Source organism: Miniopterus schreibersii (assembly GCF_964146895.1).
Source record: "Miniopterus schreibersii genome assembly, chromosome: 12".
In the NCBI taxonomy this organism is placed as follows: domain Eukaryota; kingdom Metazoa; phylum Chordata; class Mammalia; order Chiroptera; family Miniopteridae; genus Miniopterus; species Miniopterus schreibersii.
In genome coordinates this window covers 66,989,526-67,011,179 of record NC_138112.1, presented here as the reverse complement: position 1 = coordinate 67,011,179, position 21,654 = coordinate 66,989,526, and the positions used below count along the sequence as shown (strand labels likewise).

General features: G+C 43.7%; 1 protein-coding gene across 4 annotated transcripts; it reads left to right on the top strand.

Moving 5' to 3' along the window:
• The first annotated feature begins 9 nt into the window (after positions 1 to 9).
• CPSF7 (cleavage and polyadenylation specific factor 7) lies at positions 10 to 21,504 on the top strand. Of its 4 annotated transcripts, none has more exons than XM_081152783.1 (10): positions 10 to 88; positions 706 to 814; positions 6,780 to 6,998; positions 7,838 to 7,941; positions 8,321 to 8,466; positions 11,301 to 11,715; positions 12,195 to 12,313; positions 14,458 to 14,626; positions 15,277 to 15,444; positions 19,487 to 21,504. In XM_081152783.1, the coding sequence occupies exons 2-9, from the start codon at positions 761 to 763 to the stop codon at positions 15,437 to 15,439; spliced, it is 1,389 nt and encodes a 462-aa protein (XP_081008909.1). In that variant the 5' UTR covers positions 10 to 88; positions 706 to 760; the 3' UTR covers positions 15,440 to 15,444; positions 19,487 to 21,504. The 4 variants fall into 4 exon arrangements, with proteins under 4 accessions (XP_081008909.1, XP_081008907.1, XP_081008910.1 ...); XM_081152781.1 differs by having other exon boundaries at positions 8,321 to 8,493; XM_081152784.1 differs by having other exon boundaries at positions 83 to 161.
• The last annotated feature ends 150 nt before the right edge of the window (positions 21,505 to 21,654 follow it).

Sequence of the window (21,654 nt, the reverse complement as noted above, 5' to 3'; positions counted from 1 at the left end):
GGGGGGGGAAGGCGGGATCTGGGGGCCGAGAGCGGTTCGCGCGCTTCGGGCCTAGTCTCGACTCGCCGCCTCCGCCGCCATATTCCCGGTAACGGGGGCGCGCGGCCGGGGGCCAGCTGGGCCGGAAGAGGGCTCGGGGCCGGAGCGGAGGCAGGGAGGGGGTCGGTTGAGTTTGGGGCAGCGGGAATCGGCGGACGGAGGGAGGCGCGGGCCTTTGTGGGAGGGGGCTGAGGGCGCTGGGCCGGGTCTGCGGGGAGGGAGCGGGGCGGGCCTAGCTGGGAGCGAGAACGGGGCCTGGGTGGGAAGCGGGGGCGGCTGGAGCTCTGGGACCCACGGGGACTGTATCCGGGCCGCCTTGGGGCCTAGGCAGGTGCGCCAGGCTGGGGCCGCGGACTTTGCTTCGGGCGTTCTTCGCGGCGCCGTCCGAGGGCTCCTCCGAGAGGCCTGGACTTTCCTGTCGCTCCGCGGCCAGCTGCGGCGCTGCTCGGTTCGGGCCCGAGGGTGATGGGCAGCGAGCCCCGCGAGCCTCGGCGGCCTGGGAGAGCGAGGGGCGGCGCGAGGCCGGGGGCGGGGCGGAGCGGGTGGGGCCGAGCTTGGGCTCCGGGGAGGCTGCGTCTCTGGAGACGGGAGGTTGGTAACCATTGCCCTCCTTCCAACCCGGGACCCACATGCCATCTAACTCTTGCTTCTTTCTGGATATCGCAGTGGCATCTTTCTTACTTTGTCCGTTTTCCGGGCTCGCGATCTGCCTTCCGGAGCCATGTCAGAAGGAGTGGACCTGATTGATATATACGCCGACGAGGAGTTCAATCAGGTGAGGGGTCATCGAGAGCAGTGGGATTTTCCTGATCAGCCACGAAATCACTTCTAGTATAGTTGCAGTGGTTCCAAGTTATGCCAGTCCTTGAGGATTTGCTAGGCCTGAACGCGCCTCTATCGGGTCCGACATTGCCCCTCTAGCACAGACTTTCAAGACTTCTGACCATTCTGCTTTATATTAATTTAAATCTCCAGGCTTAATTTGAAAGACTTTGATTTATGAGCAAATAAAAGTCAGGTTTAATGGAATGGAGAATCAACCTGTGGAATGTGCTGCCCCAGGAAGCCAAAGTTGGATGTCTCTCTTCTCAAAGACTAACCACACTTAAAAATTAGAATTATGTTTTCTGTAGTATTCATGAGGACAGTGTTGATACCTGTTCCTTTGTGATTCTCTCAAACTGCAGCTGGAAAAATGTTAGTTCCCTCTTCCTCCCATAAGGCAGTGCAAAGGCACAATATAAAGACACTCTAACATTTATTTTCAGCTATATTCTGATTGTTTTACATTTTCTATAAGTAGCTTGATTCCATTAGGAGGTCCATAGGCATTTTGGTGTAATATGTCTTGTGGATGAATCTAGTCTAATTGGGGGGTGGTTAGGGGAGAGGTAAAGGTATGGGACAAACGTAAAAAGCAAGTGTACGTACCCTAAGTTGAATTTGTTGGTGCCTTTATGTTATGTCAAGGAAAATTATACAATGATTTCTCTTGAAACAACAATGTGATGTACAGTTTGATTGTGAGCTCTTGAGCTCACATCTCAAGAATATTCCAAAGTCTCTATTTAAAACTAATGATTTTCAGCATCATTCTACTTGAGTAAGTGGATTGTTTCCATTGGCATCTTTTAATGGGTACACTTTAGGACTTGAAGAGAAGATAGAACAGACTAAAGAAGGAAAGTACACCGCTTGGACTCTGATTTGATGCAACAGAAGAGGTTGAAATACGTGCTGGTTTTTCACTTGGCATAAGTTTCCATTAAAAAACCTTTTTTAATGCATTATGCCTTTTTAACATGGAGATTTTAAAGCACAAAATTAGAATAGGGTGATGACCTTGTACCCATTATACAGTTTCATCAGTTATACTTTTTAATTGTCATTTTCTAGTCTCTTCAGGTAAACTGGATACATCTACATGTGGTTGTTGATTGGCTTAAATACATTAAAAAATTTTAAATTCCAACAAGTCAAATATTTATGGGTAAAAAGAAAGGTTTAGTATATTAATTAGGTTACAAACCATTGCTTTCCTGAGTTTTCCGTGTTACTTTGAATCAGACTTTTACTGCTTTTTAACAAATTATGGTTGGTTGGTTGGTTTCTTAAATACAAGATAGCAAGAAAAGAAGACTCCCTTACTGGAGTTGGCTCACTCCTGTAGGTGGATAATAGCACTGCTTTGGAAAATGGGCAGAAAGGGGTCCTTGACCACAGGTCTAGCCACATGTGGTCTAAGAAAGTGAGATTTCATTATTTCCTAAGCAGTGTAAGTTGTAGGTCATAGACAAGACACAGGCCCCGTCCAGAGGTCACTGTTTTGTCAGAGTAGAAGTCATTGGCCTCAACAATTTGTGTCCTCTGGTCTCTTGTTAAAAAGGATTTTTTTATGGGTCTAAGATAGGCCAAAGATGGTGTGTGGAATCTAGTAGACATTTATACCAAATGGACAATATTTGATGCTCAGCAAGTTGAAGAAAGTGTAGATTTTTGAGTGTCTTTTGGAAGGTTGGGGAAGGAGTGCTTCCCCCCCAGTCAGTGAGTTAATTTTTGGCAAAGCTGGTTTTAGTGTTATTTGGAGGCTGCTAAAGAAAAGGTAATAGCTTTGTCTGGCTAGGATTGTTAGGAGCAGGCTTAGACTGAAGACAGACAGTATAGGGCTTTAGAATGTTTTAAGAATGTTACTGATTCACCCAAAACTGACCCATGTGCTCAAAAATTCCATCACATGTACTTTGTTCCCTGAGGGAAATGAATGCATTTCCTCGGTGGAATCCTATAGTGCTGACTCCCTGATCTCTTACATGTGCTGCAAAAGCCTGTTTACAGAGCTGCTTTACTCCTGTTATATAGGGAGTCTGGAGACCCAGAGCTGGTTTCTCCTGAGTGTTCCTTGTGCAAGATAGGCAGGCGCTTTGCACAGTATGCCCAGTTCTCTTTCTTACTTCCATCTACAAGTATTTACTGAGCTACTTTTGTTTGCGAGGCACTGTGTTGGGACTAGTGAGGTAAAAGGGGGGGTGGGGGGGACATCCATGTGCTCAAAATCGGTGTTCCTGGTGGTTGAGGGCAATGGACTATGACGGAAGGGGAGACCGTGAGGTCAGAATTGTGGAAATGGTCATAAACCCTAAATTTTTTAGCTTTGGCTACAATGAAAAGAAACAGTGTTATCAAGTAGGTTGCTTTGAGAAAAATAAATTCTAGGCTTTATTACTTCCCCCAGATATCAGGGAAAGGGGGTTGGTTGTTTAAACTCAAAATTCCGCTAGTTCTCTTGTTGACCAAGAAGCTTCATGAGACAGTCACAGTTCTCCCTATGCTGTTAAACACAAAATTCTTCATGAGATAGTTACTCAGTATTAAATATATACTTATTTTTAAGCAAAATTTTTTTTTATTTTTCTTTGCTTAAGTAAAAATTGTGTTCACTTAATTTGTAAAATTAGATTTTGCCTTAACCTAATCCATCAGTACATAAATCGTCCGTGTGTTTGGTAATCAGAAAAACTTCAGATTGTTATCTGTTTTTTGTTTTACTAACCAAAGAAGTAAATGAATTGGTATTTCTAACAGATTTAAATCCAAACATAAATTGATACCTTGTTTCTTCAATAAAATTTTACCTCAACACAATCCTCAACAGACCTGCCCTGTGCATCGGAACAGTTCCATCAACTTCTTTGAACTGAGGCTCTGTGGCCCAGAGACACCATTTGAATCTTGTGACAATTTTGCACTTGTTGAATTCTTTTGTGTTTCTTAAAGCAGTAAGGTAATCCGTACAATAGGTTTTTCCAGGATTGAGTCTATCATTTTCTAGGTACCCTGGAAGAGTAGATGGTTTGCCTAGGCTTATAATACAGGGCACTTCCTGGTGATACATTTCCCCTCTGAGCTATCCAAATCTGCTAGTTTGCTACCCAGTTATTAGTGGTAGTTTTTGTATTACAACTTTCAGATACACATCTCTGAATCACAGGTACTGCATGGAAAGAATCCCAATTGGATTCCACTGACTATCCAAGGTCGTGTGTTTAAGTTCCATTTCAAAATCCTTGATTAAAAGAAAGGAACTTAGTGCGAAGTGGTGCTCTCCAAGGGCTAGGTCATTGGAGAGGATCAAGTGCTTTCTCTCCCTGCACCACGATAGAGTACCGTAGCTGGATAGGAATAAGTCAGTCAGTGATTTAGCTAGAGTGGGATCGTTCAAAACGAAAGGGCTATGAATTATCTTACACACAAAATATTTGTCAAGTTGGCCCTACCTTTGTCTATGCTTTATTCAATTTATTATCCACCCTGCACTCTGCAATGTTAGCTTCTCCCTATTTTTTACACACCTGTTTTTATGCAAGATCCTTAGTTATAGGTTTGCCTACCCACAACAGCCTTCTAGTGCTTGTTTGCCTTACTGATTCCTTGTTTTGTTTTGAAGCTGCCCCTAAAAAGTTTCTCTTGCCATTCTCTTTTTGATATTTTAAAATGGTTTTTGTGTGTGTGTGTGTGTTTTAATTGATTTCAGAGAGAGGAAAGGAGAGGGAGAGAGAGAGAAACATCAGTGATGAGTGAGTCATTGATGGGCTGCCTCCTGCGCGCCCCCTACTGGGGATTGAACCCGCAACCCAGGCGTGTGCTCTTACTGGGAATCAAACCTCAATCTGGATCCTAGGTCAGTGCTCAACCTCTGAGGCACGCCAGCTGGGCTCTTTCTGACATTTTTACAAGGTTTAAACTCCTCCCTTATGGGGTTTCTTAGAGTATTTGTGATCTTTGAAATTATTTACATGCCTCAAGAAGTAGAATCCTTTCCCCTTCACTAGCAGAACAATCCAATAATACTATCTTAGTGTGCATGCTCTTCCATTGTACTTCAGATAAGCTGAGAAACTAAAAGATTGTTTCCAAAGGTTTGTGGTGGTATATAGGTCTAAGAATGAATCTGGTAGTAAATCTCTCCTCTCTAGCCTTACTTCAGAATCAACAGTTCTTGTGTTGGTATTGAAGGGAGCTTCCTGTCCTGAGTTTAGACGAGGAAATGACTCTTCAGAGAACTAGACAAGTTACCTAATGTAGGTTTTTCCTTTATTCCATTTTTTTAAAAGACAGCAGTGACATGAATGAGCTGTGGTTTCCATAAAACACTTTGCACTTCTCCCTATCTTTGTCATTTTGGCAGCTTAATCTTTAGCACAGTTTAAATGTTAGAGTGTTAGCTGAAAAAAATACTTGTCTGATCCTTTAAAATAAGATCTGAGATAATGACATTGCAAAATCTGAAACATTAAGATCCCTTGATAGTAATTCTTACGGTTTTGGGATTTTTGGTATAGAGTGTTAGTCAGCTTGGGCTTCTATAACAAAATACTAAAAACAGGGTGGTGGACAACAGAAATTTATTTTTCATAGTTCTGGAGGCTAGAAGGCCAAAATCATTTTTGGGTTCTAGTAAGGGTCTTCTCCTGGGTTGTAGACCACCAGTTTCTCATATTCTCACATTATGCAGAGCAAGCAATCTCTCACTTGACTTTTAAAATGGCACTAATCTCATTTATGAGGGCTTCACCCATAAGACCTCACCTAATCCTAATTACCTCCTAAAGGCCCCCCTCTTAATACCATCACACTGGGAAGTAGGGTTTCAACATATGTGTGCTGGCGGGGCACACAGTCAGTCCATACAGTAATATATCACATAGGCAAAAAGAATCTTCCAGAATAGACATTTACGTTGTAAATGCTCACTGTGACATAGTTTATGATATGGGTTCATCTCTTGTTTTCTGACCCTTATGTTTTAGAGAACCTTTCACTATTTGTGTGTATCTGATATTGTTCAAAGATGTTTCTTACATAGGTGTCATGGTACTATATTGGATCTGCATGTCATTTGAGAAATAGAACTTAATGAGGGAAAATCCCCCAGAGTTACCACCTTTTTATTTTATTCTTTTAATGTTTCTTTGATGATTATTAGAAATATGGGATTGTATACTATGAGTTTTAGAGCTTCCCTAAATCACCTGTGTAAATCAAATAATTTAAACCAGTAACTCCCATTCTTTTTTGCATTTTGGTTCCCATTTTAACATGCCTTTTCCCTGCTTTCTGTTTCTTATTAAATAGAATAGTAAGTTTTATGTAACTCTTTTTAAAAAATATGTATTGATTTCAGAGAGAGGAAGGCGGAGAGAGAGAAACATCAATGATGAGAGTCATTGATTGTCCGCCTCCTGCATGCCCCCTACTGGTGATTGAACCCACAATCCGGGCATGTGCCCTGGCTGGGAATCAAACCACGATCTTCTGGATTATAGGTTGATACTCAACTGCTGAGTCATGCCGGCCAGGCGTAACTCTTGATTTTGAAAATGCATAATATACTGAAATTAAATTTTCATTAGTGCATCTTAGATGTAGTCTTTAGAAGCTAACCTCATTTATAACAGTAGTAAATGCATCTTTGCATTCTTTAGTCGTCACGTGCCTTTTAATTCTCTCAGGTGACTGGAGCTAGAAACATTGCGGACACTTACAGGGTCTTGGGAGAAAAATATGCACGAGCATAATTAAGTGGAATAGTTCTAAATGAGGAAGTTTTCCTGACCTAGTTCCCTAGAGTGGGACAAGGAAGTTTTGTGTGTTTTATAAAGTATTTATAAGTAAACTAGAGTGAAATAGAATGAAAAAGTGAAAGGTTTGCAAACCCACCTTTGCTGACCCCCATCTCTTAGGACCCAGAGTTCAACAATACAGATCAGATTGACCTGTATGATGACGTGTTGACAGCCACTTCACAGCCCTCAGATGACAGAAGCAGCAGCACTGAGCCACCTCCTCCTGTTCGCCAGGAGCCGTCTCCCAAGCCTAATAACAAGACCCCTGCAATTCTGTACACCTACAGTGGCCTGCGTAATAGGCGAGCTGCTGTTTATGTGGGCAGCTTCTCCTGGGTGAGCGTGGGTACCGAAAAGGCTTATGGGTGGGCTGGAGGGAGAGCACTGGGAGGTGATGGCATTTTCAAAAACCAATGTTGCACTGTTTTGTGCTCTGATGGGGTTGGATTTCTTTTTCCTGGGATCAGGTTGGATTGATCTCTGAAAGAGAACTATCCTGAGGACGTTCTGGTGCCGAAGAAAGCAATGATTAAGTGGGTAGTTGCTTTTCCTGTCATCTTGTTACCACCCCTGACCCTGGGGCTTTATGTCTAGCAGGGTCATCTGTGGGATGAGATTTCAGAGTGAATACCTTGAACTCTTGGTGGTCATTAGATGGTCCTGTGATAATGATGGGTGACAGGGATCAAAGACCTTGATAGCTCTAGTACACTCGGGGTAGGTGGTGATTGTTGTTCTGCAAGTTATTGTGTGACTTGTTTTTGGGCTGGTGGAGGGGGGCATTATTTTTCCAAATTAGAAAATGTATATACTGAGGGGAAAGTTCCTGACAATGGTCAATTCTAGCATATCAGATCTGTAATTCAAAGCTGCTAGTAATCAGTGTTTGAACTGATGTCCAGCCAGCCCAAATGACAGTCAAAATTAAACTAGGTTTTAATCTTAGTCTCTGAAGATGGGGATTGTGGAGGGAGGTGGTTTGGAATTCTCTATGGGTGAGGGCAGAAAGAAAAGCCTGCACTGACTGAGACACTGATGGGCTTTCGGGTTTCCTGTGGGAGGCCATTGCTGTGAACAGAATCCTAGGTTGGGGGAAGGATTTGGGATGCTCTGGATTGGGGGCGGGGGCAGTGTGGCTCCTGACATTTCTTCCTTTTCCATTTTGCCGGCCCCAGTGGACCACGGACCAGCAGCTGATCCAGGTTATTCGCTCTGTAGGCGTCTATGATGTGGTGGAGTTGAAATTTGCAGAGAACCGAGCAAATGGCCAGTCCAAAGGGTGAGGTCTGGATTTGAGAAGCCCCTTTAGTTTGTAACCATTGGGAAATAGGTCTGCACTATATTTTGGCCCTGGATTTTAATCCCTCTGGCCCAGCCCAGTTTACTGCCTTGGTTTTGGCAAACTGCCTTAGAATGGAGTCCTGGCTGCAGTGTAGTAGAACATCTACCCTTTGAGGGGCAAAGAAAGCTGATTTCTAATTTTGAAGAAGTAGGAAGATTATAGACTGACACCTTTTTGTTGGTGGCGGTTGTGTGTGTGTTCAGTAATAGAGGATATCTTTTTGCTTTACCAATTTTCACTAAAAGTGGAAGAGAATTTCCTTGTTCCTCTCTGTTGTCTGGTAATCTCACTCATTTTTTAATTTTTCTTCCTCAAGGTATGCTGAGGTGGTGGTAGCCTCTGAAAACTCTGTCCACAAATTGTTGGAACTCCTGCCAGGAAAAGTTCTTAATGGAGAAAAAGTAGACGTGAGGCCAGCCACCAGGCAGAACCTGTCACAATTTGAGGCACAGGCTCGGAAACGTGAGTGCGTCCGAGTCCCAAGAGGGGGTACGTGGAGACCATCTGTACGAATGGGGAATTTGTTTTCTGTGGTGTAGGCTGTGGATTTGTTTTCTGTGGTGTAGGCTCAGCCTACAGCGTAGAGGAATTTGGGGGAGGGTGGTAGTGGTTGTGGGTGGTGGCATGGTCAATAGGTTGGCCCAAAAGTGAGGCTTGTGTACGAGAAAGAACACTGCTGGGAGTCAGGTAGGTTCAGGTTATAGTTTGGTTCTGCCACTAAGTCACGTGACCTTGGGCAAATCACTTTACTGCGTGCGCTTATATCCCCATCTGAACTAGATACATGATGTTTAAAGTTCGTGTCAACTCGAAATTGTGTGTTTCTGTCTAAAAAATCTGTAGAGTGTGATTGGGCTTAATTGTAAAACATGCCTTTCTATAAATTATCAAGGAGCCACCCTAAAATAAAAATATGGCTGTAATATTGTCATAAACCGAGATTGGAAGGGGTGCTCTGTGAAGTGCTGGAGAATGAATTTAACAGTGTTGCTCTAGGATTGTGCAGCGGTGCCCTTTCAGTTACCAGATACTTTAGTCTGCTTAGAAAATATTTCTTATTAGTAAAGACAGTTGTGTCATGCTACCTTAGCTCGACGTTAGTTTCCCTTAATCCCTTTATTCTGGCTGTGTACTCGTCAAGCCACCTTCTGATACTGATTTGGTTTCCCAGCTAGGCTCTCCTACTGGGAAGAGACTACACTGACCAGCTGACACAAATGTTCTGGTCTGCTTGGCAGTTCTCTTTCTCATTGCAAATTAATAAATTGGCATTCTGGTTTATGAATCAGTCTCTTATGAGTTTGGTTAATGCGAATCATTCTCTTAGGGTTTAATCACCCCAAGGTGAACTGTTAAAATTGAGTTTCTGAACCTGTGAAACCTTAGGACCAGACCTTGGATTGGCCTGACCTCACAAGGTGCAGCCACCCTGCAAGGCCCTGCCTGAAACAGCCAACTGCCTTTATTTTTCTTTGACTACAGTGGGTGGCTTTTGGGGTTGGTGGCAATAGTCTTCTCAAAATAGTGCCTTGTATTAATAGGGTGGTCCACTGGGATTTTGTATTGATTGATTGAAGGTGGAAATATAGCCACTTGTCTCTTGTCTAGGAGTAGCTGTTCTTTTAACTAGATTGAGACCCTAGATGGATGTGGTGTGAGCTCCCATTACTCTGGGTTAGAAGGCACACACTTTTCTTCATTGACAACTTGAATTTTCAAGTCCCTTCTGTTGTAGAGTCTTCCTGTAAATCAGCCCTCTTCAGACTTGTCTAAGATACGTAATTCTACAGCTGCCTCACGTTCCTGCGTTCACTTGGCTGTTTATTCCTTGGTGTTACCTCTCTTTGCTGAAATGGTGGTGGTGACTGAGTGGTGTTTTTCTGCTATGTCATGTTGATGCACTTGGCCTCTGTTAATTCACTGAGTACAGTTGGTAGACTTCCTTTGCTTAAAAATGGTTGTTACTCTTGGGATTTGTAGCCATAGATACAAAACAGAACCTTGCAGATGAGGGACAGTAGAAGCGAAGGTATCTAACTTTCAGAGATCACACTCGCTAATACCTCCTCTTCCTTTGGTTTGAGAGAACTTGGGAAATAAGTTGTCATGTGTTTGAGACGTGAAAAGCAAGAGAGTGCTATGATAGGCACTGGTGGTATACTACAGTTATAGAAACCATGGTGGTTGCCAGGGTGATTAATTCCACCTTATGCTTTAACCAGAAGTTGGGGTTTACTAACAAGTTTTAGTTTAAGGAGCACCCTTTTTTCCACATTTGTCTGCTGACGGCATCTTTCTACCTCCAAGGCTCCCAAGGCCATGTGATTGATTGTGTTCTTCTGTTGGATTCCATGTTAACCAGGTCTAAAGTAGTCTTAAGTTGGGGAGAGGGAACAAATTTAACCAGGTGACTTCACAGTACAGAGCCATGTTTCCAGCTGTGTACAAACATGTTCTGCACCCTGTTGTGCATAACCAGACCAGTGTGCTGTGATGGTGTTCATGGTATGCCACCCTGTGGGGTAGAACATTTAGGCCATTGAAATGTAGTGGGAGTTCCCAGATTTGAGGCATGTTTTGTACCAGGCTTTTGCTGGGAGTCCCTGCTGTCAGCTGTGTGCCATCTGCTCATTCTGTGGGCAGGTCTTTTATTGGCTTATCTCCCATTTTCTCTTTACCTCTCAATCTCCAGTCTTCTACTCTTTGTTGTGTGTCTCTTTTTCATCCCAGTTATCAGTTTTGGCATATGGATGAAGTGTCATCCATCCCTTGCCCTTCCCTCTCTTTCCTCAAATTCCCTAGTCAAAGTGCCTTGGCAAGGAGAAAATTCCAGGTGAACAGCCAGATAGGGAAGGTTGACTAGTACTAGTCTAAGGAGACAGGCCCTGAATTCTTATCAGGGGTCATGGAATTTCAAATCAGATTGAGTCCAGCTGATCAGTAATGAACATACTTCAACACTGTCATTTTCTCATGGGCTATTACGATCCTTTTTCACTTAAAAATATAAAACAAATCTAAGGATAAATAACGTGAAGCACTGAGAATTCTAGGTAAAGAACATTCTTTGACATACAGAATTTAAGGTGATATTGCTTTCTGGGTTTATGTGTTAACTAAGTTGCTGCTGACCTTTTTCTCTGAGGCCAAAGAAAAGGCAGTAGATGATTTTACCTTCTTTTTCAGCCACCTGTTACCTTCCTCAGTGTGGTGTCAGATGACTTGCTGAAGGATGAACTGGTCCTGTGGGTGTGCCTAAAGCCTGGGCAGTAACAGTGGTTCTTTTTGCTTCATAGGAATACCTCCACGGGCTCACTCCAGAGATTCTAGTGATTCTGCTGATGGACGGGCCACACCCTCTGAGAATCTTGTACCCTCATCTACCCGTGTGGATAAGCCCCCCAGTGTGCTGCCCTACTTCAACCGCCCTCCATCAGCCCTTCCCCTGATGGGTCTGCCCCCACCTCCAATTCCACCCCCACCACCTCTCTCCTCAAGCTTTGGGGTCCCTCTTCCTCCTCCTGGCATCCACTACCAGCATCTCATGCCCCCTCCTCCTCGATTACCTCCTCATCTGGCTGTACCTCCCCCTGGGGCCATCCCGCCTGCCCTTCACCTCAATCCAGCCTTCTTCCCCCCGCCAAATGCCACAGTGGGGCCTCCACCAGATACATATATGAAGGCCTCGGCACCCTATAACCACCATGGCAGGTAAGAGCTGTCTTCCTGTAAGTCTGTGCCAAGGTCAGGTCGGGTAGACAGTGAAGCATTTGTTCTTCCTGAGGACAGAGTGAGCACTGACTCTATGTTTCCCTGGTGGAAACTCTGGTCATAGTGTCGGGTACTCACCATCAGATAATGTTCTTATTCAATGTTTTGTTTGTATCTTAAACTCTTGACCCAAAGCATGTCATTCGTATATCTCTTTAAGGGGCTTAATTGAAATGAGTGGTGTAAGTGGCTGGTAGGGAGGCTGTGAGTGCCTGGCACTGCTGTTGGGTTATGCCAAAATTACAGAAGTATATGACATAAATCCTGTTGACGAGAACGTGAACACACAAAACATGTGAACAGAAAGAGAACCATGTAGGAAATTACACAGGAGAGCACGATTAAATAACATGATATTAGAGAGGGTAGTAAAGATAGTAAGGGGTGTGGCACTCAGGACGGGTATTATTTCTGTGCAGCCGAGATTCGGGCCCTCCGCCCTCTACAGTGAGTGAAGCAGAATTTGAAGAGATCATGAAGCGAAACAGAGCAATTTCCAGCAGTGCCATTTCCAAAGCAGTATCTGGAGCCAGTGCAGGTAACTAACCCTTACCTTTGCTGCCTTCTCCTTGCCTTTAGTCTTTCCGTTGTTTTTCCCTTTTTCCATGTTTTGTCATTTCCATCAGCAAGAAATTCAACAAGATAAAGTCGGAGCACTGTTAGATTCTCAGGAGTGGCACAGGTTGAAAAGCAATATGTAACCTAATTGCTTGGCTTTCGGGATCTCTCATCATTGTTTCTATCTCTCCTTCCATCTCCCCTTCCTCTCTCTCTAAAAATCAATAAAAACATATATTTTTAAAAAGCATCATAAAGCATAATATGTTTTTTTTTCTCCATGTTTTTATTGATTTTAGAGAGAGAGGAAAGGAGGGAGAGAGAGAAATACCCATCAGTTGCCTCTTGTATGCACCCCAACTAGGGATCGAACCCACAACCTGGGCATGTGCCCTGACCAGGAATTGAACCGGTTACCTTTCAGTGCACAGGGCTGACGCCCAACCAGCTGAGCCACAGCAGCCTGGGCATAATATGCTTTTATAGCTAACTTTTGCCCTGCTGTCAGTATTAAGTGGGCATAACCAGAAGCCAAGACTTGAGAATCTTTGGTTTCTGAAAGAAGAAATACAGGAAGTTGCAGGGTTCTGGTCCAAGTTTCACTTATGACATTAGTCATATTCACTTACTTCCTGTGTGTTTGCCACGTGGATGTAAATGTAGACTGTTCGATCTCAAGTTAACCCTAAATATTATCATCTGTTTTCCATGATTTCTCAGCTTTGGCTGCAAAATTTGAATCCACAGAGTAGGTGAAAGACAGGAAGTATACATACTCTCTTACTTTTTTTCCCTCCAGAAAATCTTCATTGGCATCTTAATAAACCTTTTTAAATTAAAAAGTAATCTATGCTCATTGTGACAAGTCAAATGTACAGAGGACTGTAATGAAAATAATCCTTATACTCCACCATGTCCTTCCCACCACGATGCTCAGAAACCGAATCTCTAGCTCTCTTTGTTGTTCTCATTCTAGTCATTTAAGCCACAAATATTTGTGGGACGCCTATAAAACAGGCAAAACTTTCCTTCCTTGGTAGAGCTGACATCCTGGTGTTCCTGGACCCCTCCACGGTTTCTGTTTTATCCTCGTTGCCTGTGCAGAGGACGCTCCCAGTCCTATTCTCACTGGACCCCGTCTGCTCTCATGCTTTCCTTGCATTATCTTTTGTCCTTACTGCTCCTGACATAGCTGGGAAAGGCTTTGTGCAAGTACCCACCCTGTTACCTCTGTTCCTGCCAGGCATTGCACAGATTCGGGAAATGAAGGAGCTAATTCTTGATGGCAGCATAATTTAAATAAATCATTTTGAATATACATGTGTGTGTGTATACATGTGTATATGCTATATACATGTTTTAGATATACATTACATATGTCTGCACACATCTGACTATAGATTTGAGAGAATCTTGACAAAAATATGCAGTATTAATAAAGTCCTCTACACAAGACCCACCTACAAGTCTGCCTTTTACAGTTTGTGCTTATCCTCCAGATGTTTTTTGTACATATAACAACGTATGTAATTTTACTGTTTTATAAAAATGAAGTACTGTTTTATAACTTTCAAGTTACAATATATTCTGGACATGTATTATATCATGTGTAACAGTACCTAACTTTATTGAACCCTTACTATGTGTGTGACACTGCTAAGCACTTTACATTGATTTCTTTGTTTTTAACAACCATGTAGTAGTCTGTACAACCAATGATCTATAATTATATAGCCTATTGTTTGTAATTCTCTAATACAACAAACAATGCTGAAACAAACATGGTTAAACCTATACATAGTTGTGGATAGAAGTAGAAAATTTTTAGAATTCTTGGGTCAAACGTATGCACATTGTTTATTTCAATGATTGTTGTCAAAATAACCCTCAGACAATGATGCACTAGTTTATACATCCACTAACAGATCTGAGAACATGTGTGATTCCAGACCATTGGAATGCAGGTGCTGCCCAGTCTTATACCTCCCACTTCTGCCTCATCTATTTTACTGTGTTCTGTGGGACGGCTAGTTACTCTTGGTTTGTGTCCTCCTGAGTTCTCCTTCTGGTCCAGTTAGTTTATTGCCTCTGCTCATCCTTGGCCTTTCCCATCCATCCCTTCAGGGGATTACAGTGACGCGATTGAGACGCTGCTCACAGCCATTGCTGTTATCAAACAGTCCCGGGTCGCCAATGATGAGCGTTGCCGTGTCCTCATCTCTTCTCTTAAGGACTGTCTTCATGGCATTGAAGCCAAGTCCTACAGTGTGGGTGCCAGCGGGAGCTCGTCCAGGTGAGTTGGTGATTGCTTCAGTGGCCTGCCAGCCCTGAGCAGCACTCTTCCAGGGATTAGCAGGGGGAGGAAAGAGCCCAGGGTATCTGGCAGGGACCTGGCTGAAAGAGCAGACCTAATCCTCATGCCTTCAAGGGGAAGAAATTAACCTAGCATTTACAGTAATAAATGTTATAATGTCTGGAATCTGTGTTAGGTGAGGCAGTGGTCTTATTTAGGAAAAAAAAAGACTGGAATAGCTAAGAACATGGGCTTTGGAGCCGTATGTGCTTGGGTTTGAATCCTAGTTCTGTTCCTAACAACCCGTGTGACCTTGAGAATGGAATTACTCAACTTTCCAAGCCTTATTTTTAAAAAGGGAACAATAGTAGTACTAATTTTACAGATTTTATAGGCCTGTTGTAAAGATTGGGTGAGATAATGCACATAAAGCTCTTAGCACTGCACTTGATACATTAGTAAGGTCTCAACAGATTTAACTGTTTTCGCAAAAAAAGACTAGTCCTTAAAGAGCTATCTCCGTCAGGCAGCAGGTTCGTGATAGAGTAGTGGAAGACTGGTTTAGGTAAATACTAGAAGACACCAAACACAACACTTTTGGAAGGAATGTGGTAGGCCTTCTGAGCGAGGCTGAAGGATCTTTCTAATAGGAAAAGACATCGGTCCCGAGAGAGGTCGCCTAGCCGGTCCCGGGAGAGCAGCAGGAGGCACCGGGACCTGCTTCACAATGAAGATCGGCATGATGATTATTTCCAAGAAAGGAACCGAGAACACGAGAGACATCGGGATAGAGAACGGGACCGGCACCACTGAGAAAGGTGGGATGAAGCCCCATTCCTGGCTGGTGGAGGATCTTTTATGAAAGAAAAATTACTAACTGAAGACTTTTCTCTCTCTCCTTATATTTTATATGTATTTTTTATTAATTGATTTGAGAGAGAGGAAGGGAGGAAGAGAGAAATATCGATTTGTCTTTCCTCTTATTTATGCATTCATTGGTGGTTTCTTGTATGCGACCTGATCCGGGGTCAAACCACAATGCAGCCTTGGTGTATGGGGACTATGCTTTAACTAACTGAGCTACCCGGCCAGGGTGCTCTCTTTTTAGAGCAAATAAAGGGAATGGGGGACTTATGATTTAGGTAACTGAAAATTCAGAGGGCAGATTTCCTGCTTGTCAGGCATCTCACCCTGAGATGGACCTGAGATTAAGCTATTTTTGTTTCTTGGCTGCCTTGCCCTGGTATCTGAGAGAGCAGGCAAAATGGCTGAGCGCACAGTGTCTGCAGGCAGTACCTGAGTGTGAATTCTACTCCAGCCATATTACTTTCTGTTCCACAGTTTCTCATTTTGTGAATGAGAGGGTGAGGAGGAGGAATAGTTCTGTTTGGTATCTTTGGGTGGATAGATGGATGACTGGATGAAGAAGGGAAAGGAAATGCCCCTCACCATCATCACCTGTGAGTCCCTGAAGTTCACAAGCAATAACTGGACTGTAAACAGTTGGAAAAGTCTGTTGTATTTTGCTTAGTGACAACCTACTAACAAACAAGTCTTGATATGTTTGGCTACTGCCCTCTACTATGTTGTTTGACGTTATCTGCCATTAACTTAAGCAGAGTTTTATAGCTGGGAATTTTGTCATCTTGTGTAGGTGACAGATAAAGGGGTAAATGAAAAGTTACTAACATCTTTTACCTGCCTGCCTTCTCTGTTCTTAAACCACTCATTCATTCCACAGAATCAGAGTGCTTGACATCACCGAAATCTAGGATACCCCACATAAAATTATGAGTTAGGTGGTGGGTTCTAGATACTTTTTTCTAGATTTTGCAACAGGTTTAGTTTGGGAGGTGCCAGTTCTATGAGAGGTGGAGCCCACAAACAGTTTTGCCCTAATTCAGGCTCAGGGAGTGGGTGGAAGGCTGTGTGCAAGAGTAGGTCTTTGATCCAGTCTCATCGCTCTTGTAGCAGTAGTACATTTCCCTTCTCTTGTTGGAGTTAGCACAGTAGCTAGTGTTGCTTATGGGTCCCGTATCTCTGCTCTGGCCCAATCCTGTAGCCCATAGTGTGTCCTTTGGAGCTAACTAGGATAAGGGTGACCAGGGAAGGACTTGTTCATGCAGAGCACAAATTACAGTCTCTGTGACTACGTTCACTTCAGTAGTTAGAAATGTAACCACATGTCACTATTCTTCATGGCTTCACTTCTAACAGCCTTTAGACAGAAAAATGGTGAGATCCTCTGCTCATTAGTACTTTGGGGATTGAACATCTGAACCTGAGACTTTAGCTGTCATTTTGCTTCATTTCTTCCACCTGTAAAATGGGACTGTTTTCCCCATTATGATGATGATTCAGTTTGGATAACTGAAAAATTCTGTAACCCACTAGTTCCCTGAAAATGGTCATTTGGCTGTGGCACAGGCCACAGAGAAGATGAGGAAAGTGAACTCAGGCAGGGTTCCAATTCCCCAATTTCTCTTACGTTGGTTATTCCATCCAAATAATAATGTAGTCCAAGAGGACTGAATCCGACACCCTAAAAATGTCACATTCTTACCCTAATGACTTCATTCCATCTGCAGTTACCAAGTTATGACTTAGGAGATTTCATGTCGGGGAGATGCAGCATGGGCCTCATTTATCTCAGGGACTTTACAAGCTCTATGTACATATTTTTTACTTAGAAAATAATAGTATTTGTAGTGTATGAACAGCTGTTCTCTGAGAGCAAAAAGTGTGTTCCATCACGCATCAGCAATAGATCAGCAATCCTTCCACAGGATAGGCATCACTTCTGGGGCTTAAAGTCTGATTGGCCCACTGCTGTACTCTCTGGCTTCTGTCTGCATTCAAACATTATTACCAAAATGTAGCCATACTCTTTTGAGAATTGGGTGCTATAGTTTATTTCTCTTGATGCACTAGTTATCCACTGTATTTTGTTTTGTAGGGACAGTTCCCAAAGTGCATCTCTTTCAGGCTAATGTGTATATGCTTTGGGGTTTGAGGATATTCTTCAGTCGTCAGTGGTTTTTATTTTTTGTAGTTCTCGGCGATTGTCTCATTATTTTAGGACCTTCTCTTGAAATATAGTCATTTTCACCTCATTCCTATCCTCCTGGTTCAGTGAAAACAGCTTTCTGCTCAGTTTTGATCCAGTGCAAAGATTCAGAAGCCCAAATGATGCAAAATTGAGAAAGCACTGAGGGCTTCAGTTTTCCCTATAGGAGATGAGGCAAACCTGCCTGCATAGGTGTTTAGAGAAGCCAGAGCGCAGGGTCCATAACTGGTTCTGAGGCTGCTGAGCTGATAGTTCTGTTTCAGAGTAAAGGGATCATGCAGCTTGTGGGAGTTTGTTTTCTTTTCTGTATAGCTCCTTCAGTATACAGAAGTGCATACATAAAGGGTGAGCACTTGTGTGGGGGCTATATTGCCAGCTTGGACATTATTAGAAATCCTAAGCCTGAATTTAATCCCCCTTTTTTCATTTAGCTGTTCTATTTTATATGGTCAGGCTGACCAGACCACCCCTGAGATTAATATTGTGACATCAGAGCAAGGACTAGGGACCTTAAGTTAGGTAGAGATATGACAAATAGCTTAACAGTGCCTTTCTGTTGGGCAGAAGTTCTTAACTGTGCTTCTTGGATGGTGACTACTGATTATTTTTCTTTTACTTCCATGCTCTGCTTTATGTTCTGGCCTTGCCAGATCACTGCAGTTTGGTGTTACTGTGCTTCTTGTCCCCTTACGCACAGCTGTTATCTGGGGAAAAAATTAAAAATTTCTTGAGTTTTAGTACAATTTAGAACATCTCTGCTCTGTGTGTGCGCACACACATATTCATAGAATGCTGTTTGAAGTATGTTTACCAGAGCTGCTTTTTTTAAAATCCTTACCCGAGTATATTTTTTTCCATTGCTTTTCAGAGAGTGGAGGGGGAAGAGAGAGAGAAAGAGAGAGACACAGTGATTGGTTGCTTCCCACAAGTGCCCCAGTCTCTGCAGGCCAATGCTCTATCCACTGACCCAAACCTGCTAGGGCCAGAGCATCTTTAAAAGAAGAAAAAGTTTAGGAGTTTCCTGTTTAAGTACATGCTCCCTGCCAGGGCCCTTTGGGTGTTGGGGGTTAATGGATTTGGTTATGCACACATATGCTTTGTCACATTGGACCTCCCATTTTCCCTTTTTTTTTTTTTTAATATATCTTTATTGATTTCAGAGAGAGGAAAGGAGAGAGAGAGATAGAAACATCAATGGTGAGAGAGTCGTCATTGATCGGCTGCCTCCTGCACGCCCCTGACTGGGGATCGAGCCCGCAACCCAGGCATGTGCCCTGACCGGGAATCGACCCGCGATCTCCTGGATCCTAGGTCAATGCTCAACCACTGAGCCACGCCTTACCGGGCCAGATTTTTTTCCCCTCTTAAGGTAAGCTATGACTTGCTCAGAATAGATTTACTGAAACACAATTTAAGCTCACCATGTTCTCTTATAACACCTTTTCTTGAAATGTAGTTTCTATATTTTTCCAGCCCAAGTCTCTTTTTCAAACTGCTTTGAGACCCCATTTCATTGTCTATGCCCCACCCCCAACCATAAAGTAAGATGTCACCGCTTTTTTCTCCCTACTCTGTAGTTTCTCCTCCAACCAGTCCCGCACTACTCACAGTGCAGACGCTCCCAGACAATCCTGCTTGCTTGCTTTTACTTTCCCAGGCTTGCATTCTCCTGCCCTGTCTACAGCTCCTACTTCATATGTTGTGACTTTGGAAAATGCCAGTTTAAGTCATTTAAGCCCGTTAATCAGAAAGTAACCTCTAATTTGTGTTCTTTTCTGATGTTCTCATTGCAGGAGTCTGGTGGGAAGCGAATGTTTTTTAATGGACTTGCATCTCCTCACCTTGATCAGGACTAAAGGACGGAGGCCGCTCTACCCCTTCCCCTTCCTCCAAACCCCTAACTCCCTCCAGACACCCAGGGAATACCCTCTGCCCTACAGGATTGAAGACTGTCTGGCAGCCCTCCCCGTCCCACACCTCCTGTTTGCCAGGGGAAGGAACCTAAAGACTTTGTGTGGTTGGGAGGGGAGACAGACAGGAAGAAAACATGTACAGCCCCCTGGTCTCCATAGAGAATGGTGCTTTGTTCAAGGAAACATGAGTTTCTGATTCTCCAGGAGTAGTTCAGTGGTGAGGTTGATGGGAAGACTTCCTTCTCAAAGAAAATGAGTCCTTCATGTGAGATCTAGGAGAGGGACTGGGTGTGCCAAAATATGCCCAGGGTCCTGCCCTCAGCACTAGGTTTGATGGGGCCAAGAGGGTCCAAACCCCTTGCTAACATACCACTTCTTTGTTTAACTCCTTTACCTTCCTAGCCCTTTGAGGAGGGACCATGAGAACAGAGATTTATGAAAAGCTTCTCTTGCTTTTCTTACATACTGACGGTTTGTTTCCCTGACCCCCCAGAGGGCTGAACCCTTCCAACTCCCTGCTGCCCAGCCCCCTCAGTGGACTTGCCCCTCCTAAGCAGAGAAGGCGCATGAGGTTGCTGTCTGCTGGAAGCCCTGCAGAGCCAATTACCAGCCTCTGCTGCTTCGTGCTTGGTTGCCTCTTGCAATAACCAGCTCTACTAGGTGTTCTTTTTTCCCCCAGGGCTTTGCCGTTTCACACATGGAGCCCTTCCCCAAGAAGGCTGCTTCCTTGTTTTAGAGGAAGGTACTGCCATTGGGAAGGTGGGGACATTGGACCTCAGCAGTGAAGAACCCTTGTGAAGTACCAGGAGTGGGGAAGGAGGCAAGTTGGGCAGGATACAACCTACTTCCATAGGCTTTTCTTTTTTCAGGTTTGGTGTAAGCATGGGCTTGCATCTCCCAGGTACTAGTTTTACTTACTGTGGGATAACCTGGCACTAGTAGACAGGTAAAAGTCACAAGTTTGGTGTCTTTTCACCTTTTGAGTATTGATTTAGTAGCTCCCCTTGGTCTGCCTGGAGGTACTTCCTGCTTCTGATAAAGAGCAGGGAAGAAGTGGAGCCTGACTTGAATGAGCTCAGAGGTCTAAGGACCACCACTCGGGGGGCCATTATCCACACAGGCATATGGAATTGCTTTTCCCGTAACATCTAAATTGTGATGTTCTTGTTGCTGAGGGAAGCAGCAGCAACAGGGTCCTGCAGTACCCGTGGGGTGGTGGGTGCTCTTTGCATCTACAGGGCATGTGGCATGAGACTTAGCATGTAAGAGGTAGGGTCATTAGAGACCCTTCTGGCTCAGGGAGAGACTGAGTTGGACTGAACCCTTCCTTTCTTCCCTGCACGTTTCTGACATAGCCCGCATTCAGTCACTGAGGGAGTCCCCCGGGCTTGGAGAGGCACATTCCCATGGGACAGAGGCTACAGGTTTGTAGCTCTTCTTTCCCCTGTCCCAAATCCCATCCCCACCTCCACTTCAGAACATGGCAACCCGCCCAACTGGCCAAGTGTTAAGTGATGTGCTTATCCTTGAGAGCAGCTCCAGGTGTCTTCTTAAAATGTAGAGAAAACCAAGTAAGGTGACAGTGTAAGGAAAAAATATATAGAATACCAGAAAAGCTGTTTACCCGGAGAATTTTTTCTCCCCATTTTTTTGTTTTGTTTTGTTTTTACTCAATGACACAATTTTTAGTTTTATTTCCCGATAGCAAAAGGAAAAAAACCCAACCCTCAAAAAGGCCAAGGCCCCGTCCCCCTGTTGTCGGTGATTTGTTTGTCTTTCCGATAGGTTGAAAATTGTGTAATAAACTTGATGACGCTGTCAATCTTTTATACTGCATTGTATTTTTTTCCTTTTGTAACAAAGTATTTTTAAATAATAAATGGGGTGTGTGAGCTGTCTTATGGATTCTGCATTGAATAGATTCGTTGAGGTGTTGGGTGTGGGCATGGGCTGATGCAGAGGCTGCGGGATGGTAGTAAAACCCTGAGCTCTTAGCTGGAATTGCACATAGGGCATGTAGTTGCTGCAAACCTTTGGAAGTGCCCCTT